General features: G+C 47.5%; 1 protein-coding gene across 1 annotated transcript in view; it reads left to right on the plus strand.

The window, feature by feature from the left end:
* The first annotated feature begins 884 nt into the window (after window positions 1-884).
* Window positions 885-20,609, plus strand: part of GDPD4 (glycerophosphodiester phosphodiesterase domain containing 4) — a 37,740-nt gene continuing 18,015 nt past the window's right edge. Inside the window, exons 1-4 of the mRNA XM_015617673.3 lie at window positions 885-965; window positions 16,251-16,459; window positions 17,080-17,183; window positions 17,947-18,040. Of these exons, the coding sequence (XP_015473159.1) occupies window positions 16,277-16,459; window positions 17,080-17,183; window positions 17,947-18,040 (381 nt within the window). The 5' untranslated portion in view covers window positions 885-965; window positions 16,251-16,276. The remainder of the gene's footprint in view (window positions 966-16,250; window positions 16,460-17,079; window positions 17,184-17,946; window positions 18,041-20,609) is intronic.

A 20,609-nucleotide genomic window follows, 5' to 3' on the forward strand; every position in this document is an offset into this window, starting at 1 on the left:
TTTCTGCCTGTTCTTGCTCTCTTTGTTTTCAAGGGCACTTTGCTGATTTTGCTTTTGAGGGACCCCCAGATCTGTCTTCTAACAATTAAAATTCCAATGTGAGAAACTACAGGGATGGGAAAACTGCACCAATGGTGTTTCAGAGAGCCCTCCAGGGCTGGATGGGATGTTTATTTAGCTTCTAATGCAGTGAGGAGCTTGTATGGAGAAGGAGGAGCTGCATGAGGTTGTGCAGCTTCCTATCCTGAGAAACTTTATTATGGGATTTTGTCTCCCTGAAAGCCCAAGGGTGCATTTGAGGTTACAAAATCCAACCTGCTTTTGTTGTACAGACCTGTCCCCTCTCCCCCTTCGAAGGAAGTTATAACTCTAATAGGATTTAGATATTAGAGTCCAAAACCATGCAAAACCCCAAGTAGAATAAGCAGTTTTGCATCCAGGGTTGCTGAGAAATCTGGTGCAGTGGATTCCTGCCTGGGGCTTACAGCCGTGGAAAATATTTTCATGGAGGAGGTTCAGGAGTTTTGATTCCAAGGGTCAACGATGACACATGTTTCCCAAATCTCCTTTGGGACATTACCTCAAACCCCATCCTTTGGACACTTAATTCTGCCAAGGCGGGATGTGAACACCAACCTTTCCTGTTCTGGGTGGGCAAGGGATAAATGAATCAATCCTAGGTTCGTCCCCAAGTCCCGGGTGTCCCCCAGAGCCATGCCATGAGCAGCTGTCTGCGTCCCATGATGAGATTTTAATTTTTCTAGCCCTGGGGACTGAATTTATTCAGCCTCTCATGGCCCCTCCTCCCGTGGGAGGGACGGCTCCAGCAGCCTCTCTAATACCGGGTGTCACAGAGCGGTGCCACCATTCTCCTCTCTAATTCCCGGAGTGTCACAAGCAGAGGACACAGCCACCCAAGTGCAGCGGAAAGCAAAAATAAACCCTTCCATGTGCGTCACGGCGCGGTGAGTTACCTCCTCCTTCCTCACTCTCCAAGATGCTCCTGCCTGCTGAACTTCACCCCTGCCTGCTCCTCCCTGCTTGCCTTGAAAGTTAGCACCGGGGTGGCGAGGGTTTTTTTTCACTTTTCCATTGTTATCTGTGGATTTTTGAGTGTGTTGGTTGGGATGCGACAGCGGGCGATTGACCCGGCTCCCGCCTGGGCTGACGAGAGAAACGAAGCCCAGAGAGCCGGAGAACAGGGAGAAACGATCTGGAAAGGGGAGGGAGGGGGGTGATTTGTGAGCAGGGGGCTTTCTAGTAGTTTTCTGGCGAGGAGAAGGTGCTCAGCAGTCCTGCTTCAGCCGGGGTCCGTGCCGGGTGAGTTGGATGTGACCTGTTGAGCGGATAAGCGGGAGCCGGGATGAGACGGGAGCGGCGGGCGGCTCCTGGGGTCGCTGTAGCTGGGGCAGTGGTGGGAGGGAAACGGCGGCTGAGCATTTGCAATCCTTGGGATAAAGGGCTGTTTCCATAGTAAAAGGGAGAAAGGAGCCTCTCTCTTTCTTCCCCTGAGCTTGCCTAGTGTGTGAACGGGGTGGTTGACTCAGGAACAAATAACCCGTGAAAGGGTAACATCTGGGAACAGCTGTAAATAATCACAACTTGGTTAGAAAGGCTGGAAGCAGCACTACAATCCACCATCTGCCCTGATGCTGTGGTCACCCTGGGAGCTGTGATGGGCAACTGTTTGGAGAGCAGCTCGGTTTGCAGCTGAAGCAGGATTTGACCCTGGCTTTAGTTGACCCTGCTGTTGTTGTTCGAATGCTTCCACATTCTTTGTAGGCATAACCACAATTAACAATGAAATGGGAATTTTTGCTTCTAGGAAAGAGTGCATTTTAATTCAGTATCAGGCACTCAGCAGATGTGAACCTGGGGATCGGCACTGGGACAACTTTAAGTTGCAAAGTGCAAACTTTGATCAGCTGGAGGTCCAGCCCATGGTGTACATCACCTTCTCTTCACTTCTACACTTCCTCTGGGAATCCCAGCCTCACAGTGTAGCATCTCCTCTGACAAGTTCTGGGAGACGATACCAGGTGGAAGGACAAGAGAGAACAGAAATAATTTCCTACAGGTGCTTAAGGATTTTAAGCTGTATTTAACAACAAGAAAAGGCATAATGTACCATGAGACCAGCTGGATTTTAATTAAAAATTGTTCTGAATGTAAAAGGAGACAAAGCTGTTGCTTCCTTTATAACTTTGTTATTGAAGTATCTAAAAGATGCGCAAGATTTTCAGGACAATTTGAAATCCTTGCAGAGGATACAAACACAAAGCTTGTTCTCACAACCAGTCCTGGGACTTCCTTATGCCATGACATTGGACCAAGGAGGTGTGCAAAAGGTATCTCTATGTACCATTTCTGGTGATGGGAACACAGTTCTTCACATTTGGTTGTGTCAGCTTTGTTGTGAGAATGCCTGCAGCTCACAATGTACCTCCGTGCAAGTTGTTACCATGCAGTTCTGCTTAGTGTGATAAAGTATCAGCTAAAATAAAAGAGAAAGTTTGTTTATTTGTTTGTTCTTTTTCTCTAGAAGTTTGTGGCCCTTTGACAGTGTGACCTTCTTTTCTTTACAAACGCAGAGGCTCTCCTTCAGGCAACCCATTCTGGTTGTGTGTAGACACCTTCAGAAGATACCACTTACCAGCTGAGACACATGTGCTCCAGCGTGGAGCTGATCCTGCCCATTGGCAAAGCCCCAGCTCAGTGGCTTTGCAGGGGGACAGGCTGCAGGGAGCTCTGCAGTTGTCATTCCTTGTAGACTGCAACAGCATGAACATGTGCAGCAACAGCCTGGCTTTGGTCCAAACCTGACTCCTTGTCTCAGGATATCTTGCAGGAAGAGGTCTGTACCTCCTCCTGGAGTGACCTGCTATTTGTTGGCCTATAGAACTGCCCCAGAGACTTCTGTGCTGTGCAGCAAACAAAGGTGAGCAGATAGCAAAAAAAATTGGGAGAAGATCCTTTATGTTATGGATCTTACTGAAAGGAAGGAAAAGAGCTGGTGTGGGTAGAGACACAACCTGTGGTGCACCCTGGGGATGCACCCTGGGCTGCACCTTCATGGCAGGATGAGTCCTGAGGGTGCTCAGGCTTGGCTCCACATTGCACCCTCTGCTCCAGCTACAGACACATGGTGTGAGGGAGCTGAGCAACCAGCCTGCAGGTGCTCCTCTCTTCAGCACCTTGTCATCATCCTCTTCTGCGTGTGCTGGACATGTGCTGCTCTCCCAGCAGCATTCAAAGCTGGCTGCTTTTTGGTTGCTGAGGGCTTGAAATTTTATAAAATCCCAGTAAACAGAGGGTATCTTTGGTCATGTTCCCTGTTATTCTCCCCACCAGCAGGACACTGGCATTTGGTGTACTTCTTGCTCTCTCTGGGAAAAGAGGAGGGAAGTAGAAACAGTGATACTTCAGAGGCTTGAACAGTAAGATGTCCCTGCCCATGGCAGAGGGTTGGAACCAGCTGATCCTGAAGGTCACTTTCAACGCAAGCCATTCTGTGATACATTGATTTTATGAACATGCCTGTGTCCTGGTCTCATATTGATCCTTTTTTCCTGTCATTGTTTGCCTTGCTTGTCTTTGTGGTGTCTCCAGGGAAGATGTTGTGTTAAGCATGATGAAAACCTGTTGTCAGGGTCAGGATGGGCTCTCCATGCTCGTGGCCTGGATCCTCTCTGGTGGGTGGCTGAGCAGTTGTAGCCTATGTGAGTGCACAAGATGCTGTAGCAGGACAGAGATGAGAAGCCCTGTCCTGGGACTCATCCTTGGAAGGTCTAGTGCCAAGAGAAGCTCTTGGGGCCACCACAGTGTGCCAGCTCTTTTCTTTCATCAGCACTTGCAAGGAAAGGTGACAGGGTAAGAGATTGGCTGTGATGGTGGTGTGCTATAATAGCAGCAGGGAGCACGAGAATAGCAGCAGGCAGGGAAAGAGGGCAGGGCTGGGGGAATGAGTACGTGTGTGAATGAGGCTGTGGCTGCTGCCAGGGGGGACTGTTTGGATGTCAGCTCCAGTGTTGGGTGCAAGAGGAAAGAAGCACATATCTGCAATCAGGGCACAGGCCAGGAGCAGCTCGAAGCATCGCTGTAGGCCTGCTGGAGTCTCACTGCTTGTGCACAAATCCTTTAGAGTCAGTCCCTGCCTTGCTCTCCTGCTTCTCTTCCTCTGTTCTCCAATGCAACTGTGAGCAATTCCTTGCTTCTCCAGCTTCCATCTGCTCCAATTAGGCTGGAAGGCCCTGGAAGGTTTTCAATCCCTGAGACACTTTTGCAGCACTGAGCCTCAGTGACAATTATGGGTCTGGTCCTCTCTGCTCCGGCAGCCCCGGCTGCCGCCACCGACTCAGTCTGGTCCTTTCGGCAGCAGCTCTTAATCACTGACCTTACTTTGGAAGGTCTCCAGAGCTGGAGAAATGAAAGACACTTTAGAAAACGGGGAGGGGGGAATTGGCAAAAGCAGTTGCTTTTTAAAAGACTACTTATTTCTTAAGATGTACTTGCTACTGATTAACCTTTGCTCTGTGATTGTTTTAATTGATTCATGCCTCAAAGCTGTCAGAAAGGTTCTGTGGGGTCATGGTGCCTCTGTCCTAAGTGCTCTCTTTCCCTGCAAAGCTTTTAAGAAGTTTTTCGTTGAGCACAACCCAATCCTTGCAAGAAATGCAGGTGAATGACGCCAACTCTTTTATCTTCTCCATTCCCCAGATTTTCCAGCCTTCATCTTAGTGCTTTGCTGCTGTGACCTCTTCCTTTCCTCCCTCCCTGCTGCCAGTTGGCAGCTTGCTACTGGGCTGGGTCTGTTCTATATTCCTTTGCAATTCATGGTAAACGCTGTCTGGGGAGATGGGCATGAGGTTTTGACCCTTCTGTGAGAATGAGGCTCTGTAGGGTTAAGCACCCCTGCCCTCAATCAGCCTGTTGGTGCCTTACATGTGGTCCTACCCACAGGCCCCCCTGTGGTCCCTGTGACTGCTTCATGTCACCCCACATGCAGAATTTCTCTGGTTGTCCCCCTTTGAATGGCTACAGGATGACAATCCCCTGGCAGTTGTGGCCTTGTCCTCACTGTGCCAGGACGCAGAAGTTCCTTGAAGGTGAACTGGCACGGTTTGCTGGGTTTAAGTGATTAATGTACTTTTGTTTTGGGCTGGGCTCGTGCCCTGGCACTCTGGATGTGTGTGAAGCCATTCATCTGGCCTATTTAGACATCTGCCCTTGCAGGAGCTGAGTTGTGCCCATTTTTCTTTGCTGGCTGTTCTGGGTGCTCAGGGTGACCACTCAAACACGGAGGAGTGGAGCACAAGTCTGATGAGGAGCAGCTGAGGGAGCTGGGAATGTTTAGCCTCAAGAAAATCAGACTGAGGGAGCACCTTAACACTCTCTACAACCACCTGAAAGGAGGCTGTAGCCAGGTGGGCATCTTTCTCTTCTCCTAGGTAACAAGGTGAGAGAAAATGGCCTCAGCCATGGGAGGTTTAGATTAGATATAAGGAAACATTTCTTCACTGAAAGGGTGCTCAAGTATTGGAACAGATTGGTCAGGAAAGTGGTGGACTCACCTGGAAAAAATGTGTATATGTGGCATTTGGGGTCATGATTTAATTGGTAGGCTTGACAGTGTTGGGTTAATGGTTGGACTTGATGTTAGAGGTCTTTTCAATCCTAATGATTCTACAATTCTAACCAGCCCTTCAGGAAGACCAAGGGAAAAACGAAAACACCCACCCCAAGCTCTCAGTTAAAGAAATCACTCATTTCCTCCAGGATGCTGGGATGTGAGTGCTGCTGAGTGCTGATCCAGTAGATCTGAATGTTCAATGTGTCCTTGGCCCTGAGGAGGTGCATCAAGGCTCTGCCCATGGGTTATCTGTGCTAATCTTCTTGTTTTGCTAAGTAAACTCCATGTCTCACACCAGCAGATGGATGAAAATCAAATGAGCCATACAATCCTCACCTGCTGATCTTGTGGCACTGTTGGCACAACCCTGAACTGGGAAACTGAGGCTCTGGGTGATGGCTCTGCTGCCTCTGTAGGTGGAGGTTAGGTATGGGGATTTGTGTGTCAGAATATCCTGTTGCTCTGAAATGCGTTCAGAATTTTCTGAGTTGGCTTATGCAGAACTGTGGTAGTGTTTAATTAGCTGAAAAGGATTTTTCTCTGAGAACAGCAGCAGCACATTCTTATGGTGCAAAAGCTGGCTAGCCCTCATGCATTTCGATACTGTCAATAACTAAATGGATAAAGGTCTGTCTGGTGACATGGAAAACATCCTTTTCCTCCCCTCCTTGCAGGGTGTTTTGCTCCAAGGCCTGAACTTTAACACCACAGCCCGGGAGAGGGCCAGTGCTGGGGTCTTCAGCACAGGGGCTCTCCAGGGCCCCTGTCCTTTGTCCAGGCTGAATAGCACTCTGCAGAGCTGCTGAGCAGAGAGATATGCGGTCTGGAAACCTCTTTTCTTCTCCTCTCTTGGCTCAGGGACAAAGTCTTCCCCCGGAGATGATGCTTGGGGCGATGCGCAGCCCTTGGTGGGGCTGTGGGGCCAGAGAGGGTCCCCCACACTGCGTCCCAATCTCCTCGTCTCCCCTTAACAGCAGGGCACAAAGAGCCGCTTAGGCATTCCCAGGAGCAGAGAGGGACCCAAGCCAGGGCATGCTGAAATGCACAAAGTAGGATTTATATCTTCAAAGAAATATTTCCCTCCTTTCTGAGCTCTTTTTTTATTTTTTTTTTCCCAAGGGATTTATTCCTCCTCCTCCCGCCCAGGCAGGCTTTGAGGCGTGGAAGCACTTTTTGCCTCCCCACAGTGGCTTTTCAATGGTGGGAGAGTGACTTCTTAGAAAGGTGTGGGCCACCCAGGGGCAGAGCCCGGGGCTGTGCCCCCATGCTGCACGGGGCTTAGCTGAGAACAACTGCACACATTGCTGCCGGTGACACTGCATGACCACAAGCACAGTGAGAACAAAACTCTTCCCTTCTCCTGTTGACCACACTGAAGTGTGGGGAGCAGCATCTCACCCCAAACTGGTTGAGTCTTCATTTTCAGGCTTGACCTGGGGATGTATAACCTCAGATATGCTCCTGATTCCCTTTTTGGGTGAACAAAGTGACACCCAGATGTGGTGTCACCACCTTGCTGCTGCCACCTGGGACCAGCATCTGGCTGGAGGATGGAAGGTCTCTGTGTGATCACAGAAGGAAGGCAGCTGTTCCTTATCCCTTTTGGGGCTAGTTTCTGCCTCTGATTACCTGTATTGCCAAGGGGCAGGGGTGTCAGCTTCCCCAAAGGGCTCTGTCTTTTTGGGGTGGGAACCAAGAGATCAGAGGTGCTGCATAACCCAAGAGAATGGGTTATATATGGGGTATATGAAGGCTAATCAGGGTCAGAAACAGAGGAAAGACTCTGCTGAAGGGTCTGGCACCAACAGAGCCAAAGATACCTGTCAGTCATGCTCATTTCTGCAATGCTGGAAAAGTGCCCATGTACCCAAGAACACTTGGACCAGATTATGCCTGAGTCCAGCCAAAGACATGGCATTTGTAAAAAATCTTTCTCCACCTCTTTTTCTTTTTATTTTTCTTTTTATTTTTCTTTTTTCTTTTTTTTTTTTTTAAAGCAGCTATTCAGCTTTATTCAAAACACTCATTTTGCTCCTAGGAGGAGAGAGGGAAAATCTATTGTAGCACTTTGAGACCCTTTTACAAACATCATGATTTCCCTTTTCTTTTTTCCACGTGAAGCTGAAAGCATTTGTATAAAACCCATTGTAAATGCTCTGAGACTTGGCCAATAATTTCCTGGGCATACATTTGTTAATGTAGCCTGAAAAGTGCTTTGAAAATGAAGAAAAGCAGCTGTGATTTCTAATGATGATAAGTATGACTAAACAAGGTTTCTGCAAGTGGTTGTGCATAATGAGCCATCCATGGGGACTGGACACTGAGGACAAACATGCTCCCAACATAGAATCATAAAATGCTTTTGGTTGAAAGGAAACTTAAGGTCATTCCCTTCCAAACCCCCTGCCATGGGCAGGGACACCTTCCTCTACCCAGGTTGCTTAGGGCTCCATCCAACTTGGCCTTGGACACTTCCAGGGATGGAGCAGCCACAGGTTCTCTGAGAAACATGTACCGGTGCCTCACCACCCTAACAGTGAGGAATTTCTTTTTTATATCTAATCTAAAGCTATCCTCTTTGAGTTTAAAGTCAGTAACTCTCTCAGTTTGTCTTCACAGGAGAGGTGCTGCAGTCCTCTGATCATGTAAGACGCTTGAGAGAGGTACCTTGAAGAAATAGAGACTCTAAACAGTCCTGGGGAAGGATTTTGGGAGAGGAAAAATGTGACTTGTGCCAAAATGCGTTTCAACTTTACAGCTTTATTTCCTGTGGTGATCACTGTGGGATAAAACCAGGGATTAAGATGCCTTTTGTATGATAAATTCTCATGGCTGATGCCAGGTTTTGTTTCAAGGTGAATAGATCTCACCTTGGAGTGAGGCTTGCTTTACCATGTAGGGGTATGTTTAGAAATTTGGGGCTGCAGCAGTGTTTCCAAACCCATATCACTCATTCTTAGCCATGGGGGCTGCTCAAGGGCTTCTCAAATTGACCCCACAAAATTGATTGGTTGTCTGAGTAGATCTTGCCTTAAAGTGTGTATTCACCGAGGCAACTATGGCTGAGCAGGGCACACCACCCATTCCCAGCACAGCTCCTGCTGGATGTCCTCTGTGATGGGGTGAGTCCCTGTGTAATAGAAGCAGGATTTTGGCAGTATTTGTTTGAAGTGAGCTTGTTTCTATTTGTCTGTTCAAAATATGGTGGGATGTTCCAAAAGGTAAGGCATGAACCTTGGTAGAAATCCCTCCATGCCTTTGGAAGCCACAGCCACTGCCTGTTAGAGGTGTACTACAAAAAATGGAATGGAGAAGTGTTGTCCCTGCTGTCACAGGAGCTGTAATTCCTTGTTAACCCCTTCTACATCCACATCTGTTGGTTGTTTCCTATGTGAAGTCCTGTTGTTTCTTTTTGCTAATGGCTGTGTTCTTCCACCTCAGAAGCCAACAGATAAGCAATGCACAAGACATGCCTGGCACGTGTTTGTCCAGGCTGTACCACTCCCTGAGATCCCAGACCAGAGCTTATCAAGAAACTGCTGAAGGTTGTAGTGATAAATTATAATTAGCATCTGCCAGGGAGAGGATAGAGATTGTATTTTTCATCACAGGGAGGTTGCAACTATCCTTATTTTATTTGATCTTTTTTTGATTTCCTGGGTTACGCCTCATTCATTTCCTGAGAAGAAACTGAAGGCAGATGATAGTCAAATAAAAGGGATCCTAGACTGTGGTCAAGAGCCTTGGGCAGACTGTAGGGTAGAAATGCAGGTTTAAGGGATGATCTTTGCTGGCTTTTTCTGGCTAGTGTGCATCTCATGGTGATGGTGATCAACCAGCAGCTTGCCAGGAGGTTTTATTCCTTTGCTTCTGTTGGTGTGATGCTGTGGAAAAATCCCAGGGGAAAGGCCAGGAAGTGATGCCCTAAAGAGTGGTGGCAGGAATCTCCAGGCTAAAGAGCTGCAGATGCTAGAGAGACTCAGCTCAGGTTCAAGGAATCTCTTAGTCCTGGCATGGGATTCACTTTCTCTGCAAACCCCTTGGAAACAGTGGGATGGGAAGAGTGGGCATCACTCCTTCCTGCTGCCTTTCTACACCATCAAGATTCTTAGGAGAAGCTGGCCATACTCAGGGGCTGGGAAATGTCCACCTCCAAATCACCACACCCTCACATGACTCCTCTGTTGCCTATGTAATTTTTTCCCCCCAATTCTCTTCTTGCAGTGAACTGGAAAATGTATTTGTTAGATCCGGAAAGAGCCTGCAGCCTCAGAATCAGAATCAAAAAATCATGGAATCAAAATGGGTCAGGCTGTAAGGGACCCCAGTGGGCCATTTGGTCCAACCTCATGGCTCAAACAGGGTCACCCTAGAGCACATCACACAGGATTGGGTGGTTCTTGAGTATCTCCAATGGGAGACACCACAACCTTTCTGGGCAGCCTGTTCCGGTGCTTGGTCACCTGTACAGTAAATAAGTTCTTCCTCGTGTTTAGGGTGGAGCTTCCTGTGCACCAATTTCTTGTCCTTGTGTCTGGCTCCATCCTCTTGTCACCCTCCTGGCAGACACTTAGAGGTGAGCTCCCCTCTTGGTCGTCTCATCTCGAAGCTTCTGTGGCAGCTGACTCTGCTGCCTGTGCTGGAGCGCCTCAGCGCCCTCCCTGCGCCAACCACTGGGACAACTGCTGGGACAGCCACTGGAACAACCGCTGGGACAGCCACTGGGACAGCCACTGGGACAGCCACTGGGACAGCCATTGGGACAGCCATTGGGACAGCCACTGGGACAGCCACTGGGACAGCCACTGGGACAGCCACTGGGACAGCCATTGGGACAGCCATTGGGACAGCCACTGGGACAACTGCTGGGACAGCCACTGGGACAGCCATTGGGACAGCCACTGGGACAACTGCTGGGACAGCCACTGGGACAACCGCTGGGACAGCCACTGGGACAGCCACTGGAACAACCACTGGGACAGCCACTGGGACAGCCACTGGGACAGCCATTGGGACAGCCACTGGGACAACTGCTGGGACAGTCACTGGGACAACTGCTGGGACAGTCACTGGGACAGCCATTGGGACAGCCACTGGGACAGCCATTGGGACAATCGCTGGGACAGCCACTGGGACAGCCACTGGGACAGCCACTGGGACAACCACTGGGACAACCACTGGGACAACCACTGGGACAATCGCTGCCTGCGAGAGAACCCCCGCTCAATCCCCGCGCAATCCCCGCGCAATCCCCGCGCCAGCCCCGCGCCGCTCCCCGTTCGCCGCTCGCGCTGCCCGGGCCGGTTTGAAACCGCCGCGGTGCTCCCGGCTCCGCCCGCTCCTCTCCCGCTCCTCTCCTCTCGCTCCTCTTCTCCCGCTCCTCTCTCGCTCCTCTCCCGCTCCGCCGCCGTCAGCTCCAGCTGCTGCGGGGGCTCCGGGCTGCTCGCTACTTGTCGCTCGCCTGTTTCCCCTTGGAAGGGAAACAGCCTGGCCTGACCCTCATCCCCAGGCCGTGCCTCGCCGACCCTGCCTTGCACACCCCTGCGCTGTTAGGTACGGTGTGGGAGATAACCTCCATGCAGGGGAAAGGAAAGAAATGCTCAAGAGGCCCCAAAGGAAAAGGCTATAGGGCAATGGCAGATTTAGCTGCCGTACCTTTGCCCCTTGGAAGGTGAATGCTCCAGCCCCAGCACCCAAACACACACACGTTTTTAATCCTTGCTTGTGCGCTGGCCTCTCAAGCAGCTTCCTCTTTTCAGTGCTTTCAGCGTTCAGGCTGTGTGGCTGAATATGTTTCCTGACTTTTCTCTCCTTCTCTTTTCTCTCTCATCCCCCCAGGCTATTTCCCATGCTTTTCCTCACTCTCTGCCAAGCAGTGGGAAAGCAGCAGCCCTGTCTGACTGCCTGCGATTATGGGGACTCTTATCTGCGAGCAAAGTCTCTGTTTGCCAAGGAAAAACCTGAAGTCCCTGGGGGTGTATGGAGCAGAAAAACATATGTTACTGCTTTCATGCCTCGCTTGTTAACAAGTCCTAAACTTTGCCATCCTACTGATGCGTGTTTACCTGCTTGCTCTTTGCTCCCATGGCTTTCCCAGTGAATGGATGCAAGTTTGCTGTTTCCCTTCTCTATCCATTTAACTTTGCTTGGTAAAGATGGGCAGGAATTGCAGACGATCTCTGAATTTTAAGAGAACTGTGCTTCAAATCTAGATGCAAGGACTGTGAAGCCTTTTGCTAAGTCCTGCCAAGGATTGAACTGTTTTTTTGGCTTCTGCATCTGCCATTTGTTTTCGTGTTGTTTGCCCCTTAGGTGGTTGTTGGGCCCAGTTACTGGAATATTATCTTTCTTAGGATCAGATGCTTGTGAATTCAATTATATCAGTGTTTGATGAGGTATGAGGCGCTGCAGATTCTGCCAGACCTTGGGAGTTATAATGTTTTTATGGCTTCAAATTGCCTTGTCCCAGCTGTGGCAGCAGACTGGTAATTGGTTACCATGGATGAAACTATGAAGGATGAAGCCAAGGGATGGAGGGCCATGGAGAACCTGAAGGGTGGCTGAGTGGTAAGGAGGGAGCTTGTGTTAAATGGAACACAATTACTTGAGAACATGGAGATGAACCTGAGGGCAGAAATGGAAATATGCAGAGGTAAAAGGGGAAGAGTGATGCCTGTTTGGAAGGACACATATAAAGAGAACAGTGGAGTGCCCGGAGATATGAGTACATTTTAGCTGAGAAGCACCCTTCTGATTGTCCTCGTGTCTGCCTTTGTTTTCTTCATTCTCACGTGGGACCTGACACATCAAAGTCCAGGATTTTTCCTGGACTTGGAGTTGCCACTGGACGGTTTGCTGACACCAGCAGCAGCACGGTGTAAATGCATAGCAATACACGAATCCTGGGGAGCTGTAGAGGGAGGTGGGCTCTTCTTAGGAGTTGCTGCCTTAAGAGTAAAGCAGCCTCAGATTTGGTTAGTTGTCCTTGGGCTTCCCTCTCCCTGTCAATTATTTCCTTTGCATCTCCACGCAAGCATCACCTTTTGTCTAGTGCCTTGTGCTTCATTGCTCAGCAGAGACTCAGCGGTCCCTGAAGCTGTGGGGCAGAGCTGCTCAAAGGCTCCCATTTGCTGGGTGAGCCCTGTATGCCCAGAGGGAGCAGAAACCTTGGATCAAATCGTGGTCTGGAAATTGTCAGGATGGTTTCTGCTTTTGCACAAGAGCTCACTGCTATTTCTTCCTAATGATCTAATCTCAACCTACCTCTCAGTCTGAAGCCGTTTCCTCTTGATGTGTTACTCCATGCCCTTGTCAAAAGCTCCACTCCAGCTCAATAGTAACCTCTTTAAGTATTGGAAAGTAAAATAGGGTCTCCCATCTACTTGAGTGGAGATAGACTAGAGAACATCTGTCCTCTGTACTTGACAAAATAAAATTTCAGTCCGAGTTTATTGCCATTTAGGATTCTTTGGCCTTTTGCTGGCTTCAAAGGAGCAGCTGAATCAGACAGCTTTGTCTGTTGGGGGCTGGGAGAGGAGGGAAAAGGTCTCTGGAAAGTAAAAAGGGGAGAGGATAGGAAAAGAGGGACAGATGGATGCCAGCAGAAGCTAGAGCCCAAAGCAGGGGACAAATTATGAATTTTGAGTCTCTTGATACTGAAAGGTGCTATTGCCATAGTGATACTGCTTGGACAGCTGGGTCAATGGGGATTCAGGGGATGCCAGAAAGAAAGGCATTTTGCTCTTTTTTGGCCAGCCTGATGTTCTTGGGAGACACAGAGGCTGGTGGAGGGGGTTGTGGACATCAGGTTGTGTTTGTCTCTCCCTCATTCCTCCTCTGCAATGAAGTGTCCCTTTCCCAATAACCCATGGGCTTGGAGAGGTGACTTGATTGGAAAGACTAAGGCAGGAGGTCATGAAATTTTTAATTATAGTGGTGTCATAGGTACTCTGGTGCATAGATGAAGCCCTGATATTTCCCAGGGAAGTTTTGGATGCCACATCCCTGGAAGTGTTCAGGGCCAGATTGGATGGGACTCTGAGCAACCTGGGATAGTGGAATGATCTTTAAGATTCCTTCCAATCCAAACAATTCTGTCATTGTGTGATGAAGCTGAAAACACCTTTCCCTTTCTGATGGGGGTGAGTTCAGGGTGAATTATTTAAGCATTCAGAAGCTCAAGGCCAGATGATGTTTGATACATGAGAGAAACTGGATGCTGCAGGTATCAAGTAGCCTGTGCTGTGGGTGAACAGGTGGAACCTGGACAGACTGTGGCTATTGTGTGCCAAAACCCATGGGAAATGCTACAGAAATCCCAAATAGCAGGTGACTGTGCACTCCAAACAAGGATACTCTGAGGAGAAGGAAACATGAACTACAAGGAATGACTAGAAAGCTGGGATGGTCGAGGCCAGAGAATGTTTTAGAGGAGACCTCTATATGCAAATACTTGTAGTACTTAACAGAGGAAAAGTTTAAGCTGTTCACTATATCCAATAAACAAGACACAAAGTAATGTCCTTAACTGTAATACAGGGGACAAGACACTGGGAAAAAAAAACCCAACCCAAGTTTTAATTATAAAGCGAGTTAAGGCTTGTTCAGTCTGCCCTGAGAGATGGTGGAATCTCCATCACTGGCAATTTCATGATGGGTAAACTAACACCTAGTTTAACACCTGGCATACTGCTGTAGCCATACAGATGATGTGACAGTGTTTCAGGACCTCCATTATCTGTTTTCCTGTCAAATCCTGTGTGCTCAAAGACAAATATTGATGTGTGAGCCTTGTACCCACACCTGGGAATGTGAGAACAAACCTCACAGCCCTTTGACAACAAAACTAATGGCTTTGGTCAAGTGTCCTGAATTCCTGTTGCTGAAGGAGAAGGGCTGAGCAAGAATGAACACTGCTTTGGTGATACAAGGACTCATATCTTGGGGATCCTTGTAAAAGGTAACAAATATTGCAGTCCCATAGCATGTGGCAACCTTCTGGTAAGAACTCTGAAGGTTCAAATATATTCAGAAGCTGTTGTAACTTGGTAATTTCTGGGTTTATGCCAGGTGTACTTTAGGCCAGCTGATGAAACCAGCTGGATCAGCTGTCATCTGTGCCACATCCCCCCAGCTGTGCTCTGGGAATTCTAGAGCACAATCACCATCTTGCTACATGAGATTGGCATCAATTTTTTACTAGGGGTGACTCTCTGGTGCCAGGATCTGGTACTGCTGAGCTGCTGGGGATGGCTTGACCTCACCATAAGTGTGTGTGACCCCACACATCCAAGTGTGTGTGGTTCCCTATGACTGTCCTGGATGGATAGGCACATCTGTCTCGGGAAGGCATTCAGGCCATGACATTCTTAGCACTGCTTAATTAGTATTGGTCCAAACTGAACCCCTCTGTTGTTTCCTTTCCATCCTCTTGCACTCCATCTGCCAATAGGCTGTGGCATTTGGAAAGATGATGAGGGGAGTGTCTTTTCTGTTTCAACTTGCATCTGATGTCTGTGGTTTATTTGTGCTTTCTGCAAACTGGTTAGTTATTTGGATGTGTCAGTCTGCAGGGATTTATGCACAGATTTTATCCACAGTCACACTGGGATCTGAGTTCTTTCCAAACACAAACCCTTTGTATGTGCATTTCATCCATGTGTATAGTGCAGCAAACTGTTTATTCTGCCTCTTAAATTATTGTTATTGCATCTAAGAAAATCAGGGAAATCTTGAGTCCTAAGGGATTTTGCAGCAGATATTCCAGGATCTGAATATGGTTGATGTGGACTCAAGGGTGTGATGGCACTTTTAACACAACAGAAAAATATCTCTGACTTACTCGACTCCAAAGAAGAGCTGTATAATGGGGTTTCTTTACATGCCCACACAAAACTGTTTTCCTAAATCTTTCCTTGAAGTCTTGGTAGTGCCCTGCTGGGTGAACCACCCTTCAACTAGCACTAGTCCCTGTGCTATTTGCTTTATTGTAACCACACTGGTTGAAATTTACCACCAAGTACTTTGTTTTTAATTATAATTATGAATAGATCTCCCACATATACATCTTTGCGGCTGGTCTTTCTGCACCTGAAAATCTGCTTCAAGTAAGGTTGTTTCAGCCAGGTAATAATTATTTCTTAAGGGATCAGTCTCTGCAGTGCCGCAGTTTTGCTAGGATAAGAGAGCTGTGTACCTGGTGGGGCTTAGTGCCTTTTCTACATGAGCTAGTTAAACTGATAGCATGTTTCAAATAGGTCACAGTGTTGCTAAATAATTCCCATAGCTAATCCTAGATTCAGGTTCATATGACATAATTTGAAATGTGCTTAATGAATTCATTTCCCAGAACTCCCTGTATAGCCAAAAGGAGGCAGAGGTAGCGTCAAAGGTGATTCAGACTGCCTAAGTTGCAACCAGGAGCACCACTGACTGCTAAGAGGACTTGCAGTGACCATCTTTCTCAGCTGGCCATCTCACTTTAGTATATAAAATTAGATGGGATGTCCTCAGCATCACTTTGTGCTGGTCTCATCATCTGCTTGGGAAAACTTTCTCTCCTTTTTCAAATACGGAAAGCTTACCCAACAGTCTCCCCACAAAACTTGCATTCTTGTTTTAGGGGGAAGATGAGATAAAGCCACTCAGATGGAGGCCAGTCCCACCAGCCTCAAGAGGCTCAGGTTTGGGAAGCTGAAGGTGGTCCGTCGGCGCTTGCTGCAGAGGTACGAGCACCAGCCCTTCATCTCGTGTCTGGCTGGTTTCTACAGCTGCCGGTGGAAGCGGTACCAGCGCGAAAGGACCGAGCCTGGGAAATGCTGCTGCAACATGGTAAATGAGCTCAAAATCAGCTTGGAGAAGAAGAAATCCAAGAGGACTTGGATTTTTATACTGGGGCAGGGCAGTCTAAGTAGACAAGGGGTTGATGTCATGGAATCCCAGCCCGATATCATTTGGAGCCCAGTGGGATCTGTTAGGCTGATAGATTTTGCTGTAAATGCTTGATGAATTGCTGCTTCTGTGGCAGGCTAAATTTGTCTGTGCCATCACACAGCTAATAAATGTGGACTTTGCACCAACCTCTGCTGGCCAGTGAAACGTCTCAAAGACATAGAATCAAATTAAAGAAGCAACATTAAGGTTGAGTGGACAGTAAGAATTGCAAAGAAGGCTGCTCTACATTGCAATTTCCTCTCATGTGAGGCGGTTAAAATCTCATTCCTACTAATTTGGGAAGTCATGAGTTTTCCCTGAGAACAAGTAGTGGAAAGTATTCTTTTGAGGCCATTTTCCTGGTTACAAGGGCAGGATGGGAATCCCTCTCCATATTTACTTCAGTTAGAATTTCAACACCAAGGTACATATTTTTAGGGACAGCCTAAAAGTAGCTGCCATTTGCTTTGATTGCTCTGGGCTGGCCATAGCTCTGACTGCTTGTCCTTCCTCTCCAGCGGGAATGCATGTTCTTCCCATTGCTCGTTGCAGCTTTCTGCTTTTCTCTGGTCTTTCTGTACACATGGGGTGAAGGTAAAAATGACTACAACAGCTTTGACTGGTAAGTAGCATCTTTTCCTCCTCTCCTACCCTTTTGGTAGGTCTCTAGGATGACTGGAAAGGGATGAGCACCCTCCAGAGCAGCTGTGGTAGAGCAGGGCACTTTAGTCATGAAGCAAAGGTTTGGCACTTTAAACTCTTGGTTACAGCATCCAAATTGAATGTCCAGTGAGTCTGGAGGTGCTGAGACTCTGCCTTTGCTTGGGTACAATTTTTAGGTGTAAGTGTGAATTTAGGAGAAGGAGAGAATCATTGTCAAAAAAATGTTAATGGAAGGGACTAAATAACTCTTTCCTTTTCTGAGTCCTTCTTTTCCCCCTTCCCTTTCTCCCCCATTCCACGTGAAGAAATGTAGTGGCTGGAATCAGAGGCATTGCACCAGCTATCTCACTAAAAGAGAATTCCATTTTTCTCAGATTCAAAAGTAAGAAAAAATTGTCAGGCATTTATGCACATCTTTTCCTTCTGTAGAACGTAGGCAACAGTTATGCAAATCTAGCCTCTAAAATTAAATTAAAGCTGCTGAAATATTATGGGAAGGAAAAGTATAATAATGTGTTTTAGTCTGATGGTTAATGCAATCAGGGATTTTGGGAAGGAGGCTCTTAATCACTTTTGCATGTTACAGCATAGACTATTCCTCCCCCTTTCTTTGTTTTATTGCTTAGAAAATTTCAGAATTTCAAGGAACAGGGCTGTTGGTCCTCTCTAGTCCATGTGCTAACCAAAAGCATTCTTACAGTATTTTATTGGTTTATTTTTAGGTATAACTATGGGAACCTGGGCTTCTGGTTTCTCTGGTCTCTTGTTATCCTGATTGTGGCTGCAGTCTTGTTCGCATACATCTCACTGTTACTGGTAAGCAATGCTCCTTGTAAGCTGACCTTGGTTTGTAGCCCTGAAAGGTAAACATAGGGGTGGCTTCATGTGTCAGGCCAAAGCTCAGTCTAGTCCTCCATATGATCCCTAGACAGTGAAAGTCAGGAGATGATCTGGAGCACAATGAGTGTTTACAGTACTTTCCCCCCCTATCCACCTGCAAATGACCAGTTTCAGCTCAGGGGTCTCTGAGCCAGATGTCGTTTCTGTGATTTCTTTCAATGACTTCCCTTTGATAAATGTGTACAATTCCTCCTTGAACCCATGGAAAGCTGACCCAGCAGTGCCAGGATTTAGATTTAGGGGGAACTGAAAACTGTTGCTTTGGCAGCAGGGAAATATGGGGCTCTGAGCCATGTAGCAGTGGTGATACATCACCACAGCTGAGTTATTCTTCTAATCCTGGATAAAAAGGTTTACTAGAGGAAGGAGAACAGAACTTTATCACTTGACTCACTCTGCTTTGCAGGAGGATTTTCCCCAGGTAGAAGCTATAGGTGTGGTCACAAAATGCTGCTGAAGTTTATGCTGAAAGAGGTTCCTGAAATCTTACCTTTTCTAAATCCTGTGAAATTTTTTAATATGGTGTCTGCTGTAGCTAGGGAAACATACCAACCCCAAAATTTTCCTAAAATTTTTACTTACTCATTCTACTTCTTTGATCTTTCCCTCATAAGAAAGCTCTCAAATAAAGACAGATTTGCAACTATTTTTCCACTTTCTCCATCCAGAGCTGTAGGCCAAGAATTCACTTTGACTCCAGGCACTGGAGTCCACATCAGTCCCATGCCTGCTCTGACTTTCATTTGGACATATCAGGTGCTGAAGGTGAGGTTATGGCTTTGTCTCACCTCTGTGACCAAGACAACCAGCTTTTATCATCCATTCCTGCTGTTCTTACCCATTCCCTGATGTGTCATCATACAGTCAGTCTGTAAATTGCTCACGACAGGGAACCTCTTTTGGCTCTGTCCGTGCAGTACCTAACACAATTGGTTTCTGGGGTCCCTTTTTCCTGATGTAGTACAAATAAACAGTACTTTTATTCCAGTACTAGCGGTAAAAACCCCAAGGTGATAAATAGGACAGGTGCTTGTTCATGCCCACAGCAATCAAGAGCATCATAAGAGATGTGGACTGACTGAGCTCTGAAAGGAACAAACAAAAATAATTAATTACAAGGATTTTGTGACACCATAGTGGCTCTAGGGCTCATGGACTATTATTCAGCAAAGCCTACCTGGCTTTCCCAGGGACTCTAGTTTGGTGGTTACAGTACTACTTTGGGCAACTCAGAGCTTTGTCCATATGACATGGATACATCTGAGAAGGTGCCTCAGCTGTGGACTCCAGGCTGTGGATCTGGAGTCAGCCTCAGGATCAGACTAACTCACCATTGCCCATGATAGAAGCCAGGATTTCCTGGGCTAAAGGAGCCTGAAGACCCCTGGGGTTGATGTGTCAGCTCGGTCATGCTCTATCTGGATCCAGGTGTCAGTCAGTGCCTAAGCAGTGGACTTTCTTAGAGCATTTTCAGGTTTTTGTCACCATGAACATGGTGACTGCAAGCTATCAGGGCAGGTGATGGGCAAAGTAAAGCCAGAAAGGAAGATGGAAAATATGAGGTGGAATTGGTGTCCTACCTGGTTTAGTTCAGCCCTGGTCTCACTTGTTGTTTTGTAGCTACATCTTCCTCTCAAGCCTCTCAGTTCTGTCTTATGAGGCTAACATTTACCTTTCTCAAAAGGGTGAGCATGGATAAACCTGAAAGAATGCAAGTAGTCTGCATGGTGTCAGACAACAGGAGAAACACTCCAGAGGTTCCTCTGCTCTGGGAACAGTCCCTGCAGTGAAGGTCCATTTGCTTCTTGCTTTTATGAAGCTGTTAAGTGACCCAACCAAAGCTGTTGGGTGTCTCTGAGGACACTTGTCCTGCTTGATTGCATCACCATGTCACCATGTCCTTTGCAGCAAGACTGCTGCATGCATCCATGCTGAACAATGGGTGCTGGGGGCATGAGACTGCTACTTAAGTGTTACTAGATCTTGAGGGAAAGGGGAGCAAGAAAAGTTATCACTGCCACCACTTACGCTCCTGCAATCTCAAAACATGAAGGGTGTAGTAGCAAACATGGCTGGGCAAAGCTCAGCCTAGCAGGGCTCTTTCAGAGGAGGACTCTGAACCCGCCCCTCCACCACTGTTTACAGAGCTGCCCATTCACGGAAGGCTTTGATGGACCACCCAGCAAAACACTGGGAACCTCATGGGCTGGTAAGAGTAACTCAGCCCTTCCACATCTAAATAAGACATTCAGTGTGGGCATTATACAATAGGTGGGTTGCTCTGATACATTTCAGACAACTGATGGCCAAATAGGTTTCTGCCATGATGAATTACATCCCAAGTTCTGGTTGAACAGTGTTGGATGGAGAGTACCTTCACCTAGCTGATGTTTTCTGGTGGTGTTTTGCATGAGCAGCCCGTCACTTCAGAAAACTGAACACTCTGATGCCCTTGTTGGACCAGAAAGATTTTATATCAGCCGGT

This window comes from Parus major, chromosome 1, assembly GCF_001522545.3.
Source record: "Parus major isolate Abel chromosome 1, Parus_major1.1, whole genome shotgun sequence".
Lineage (NCBI taxonomy): Eukaryota > Metazoa > Chordata > Aves > Passeriformes > Paridae > Parus > Parus major.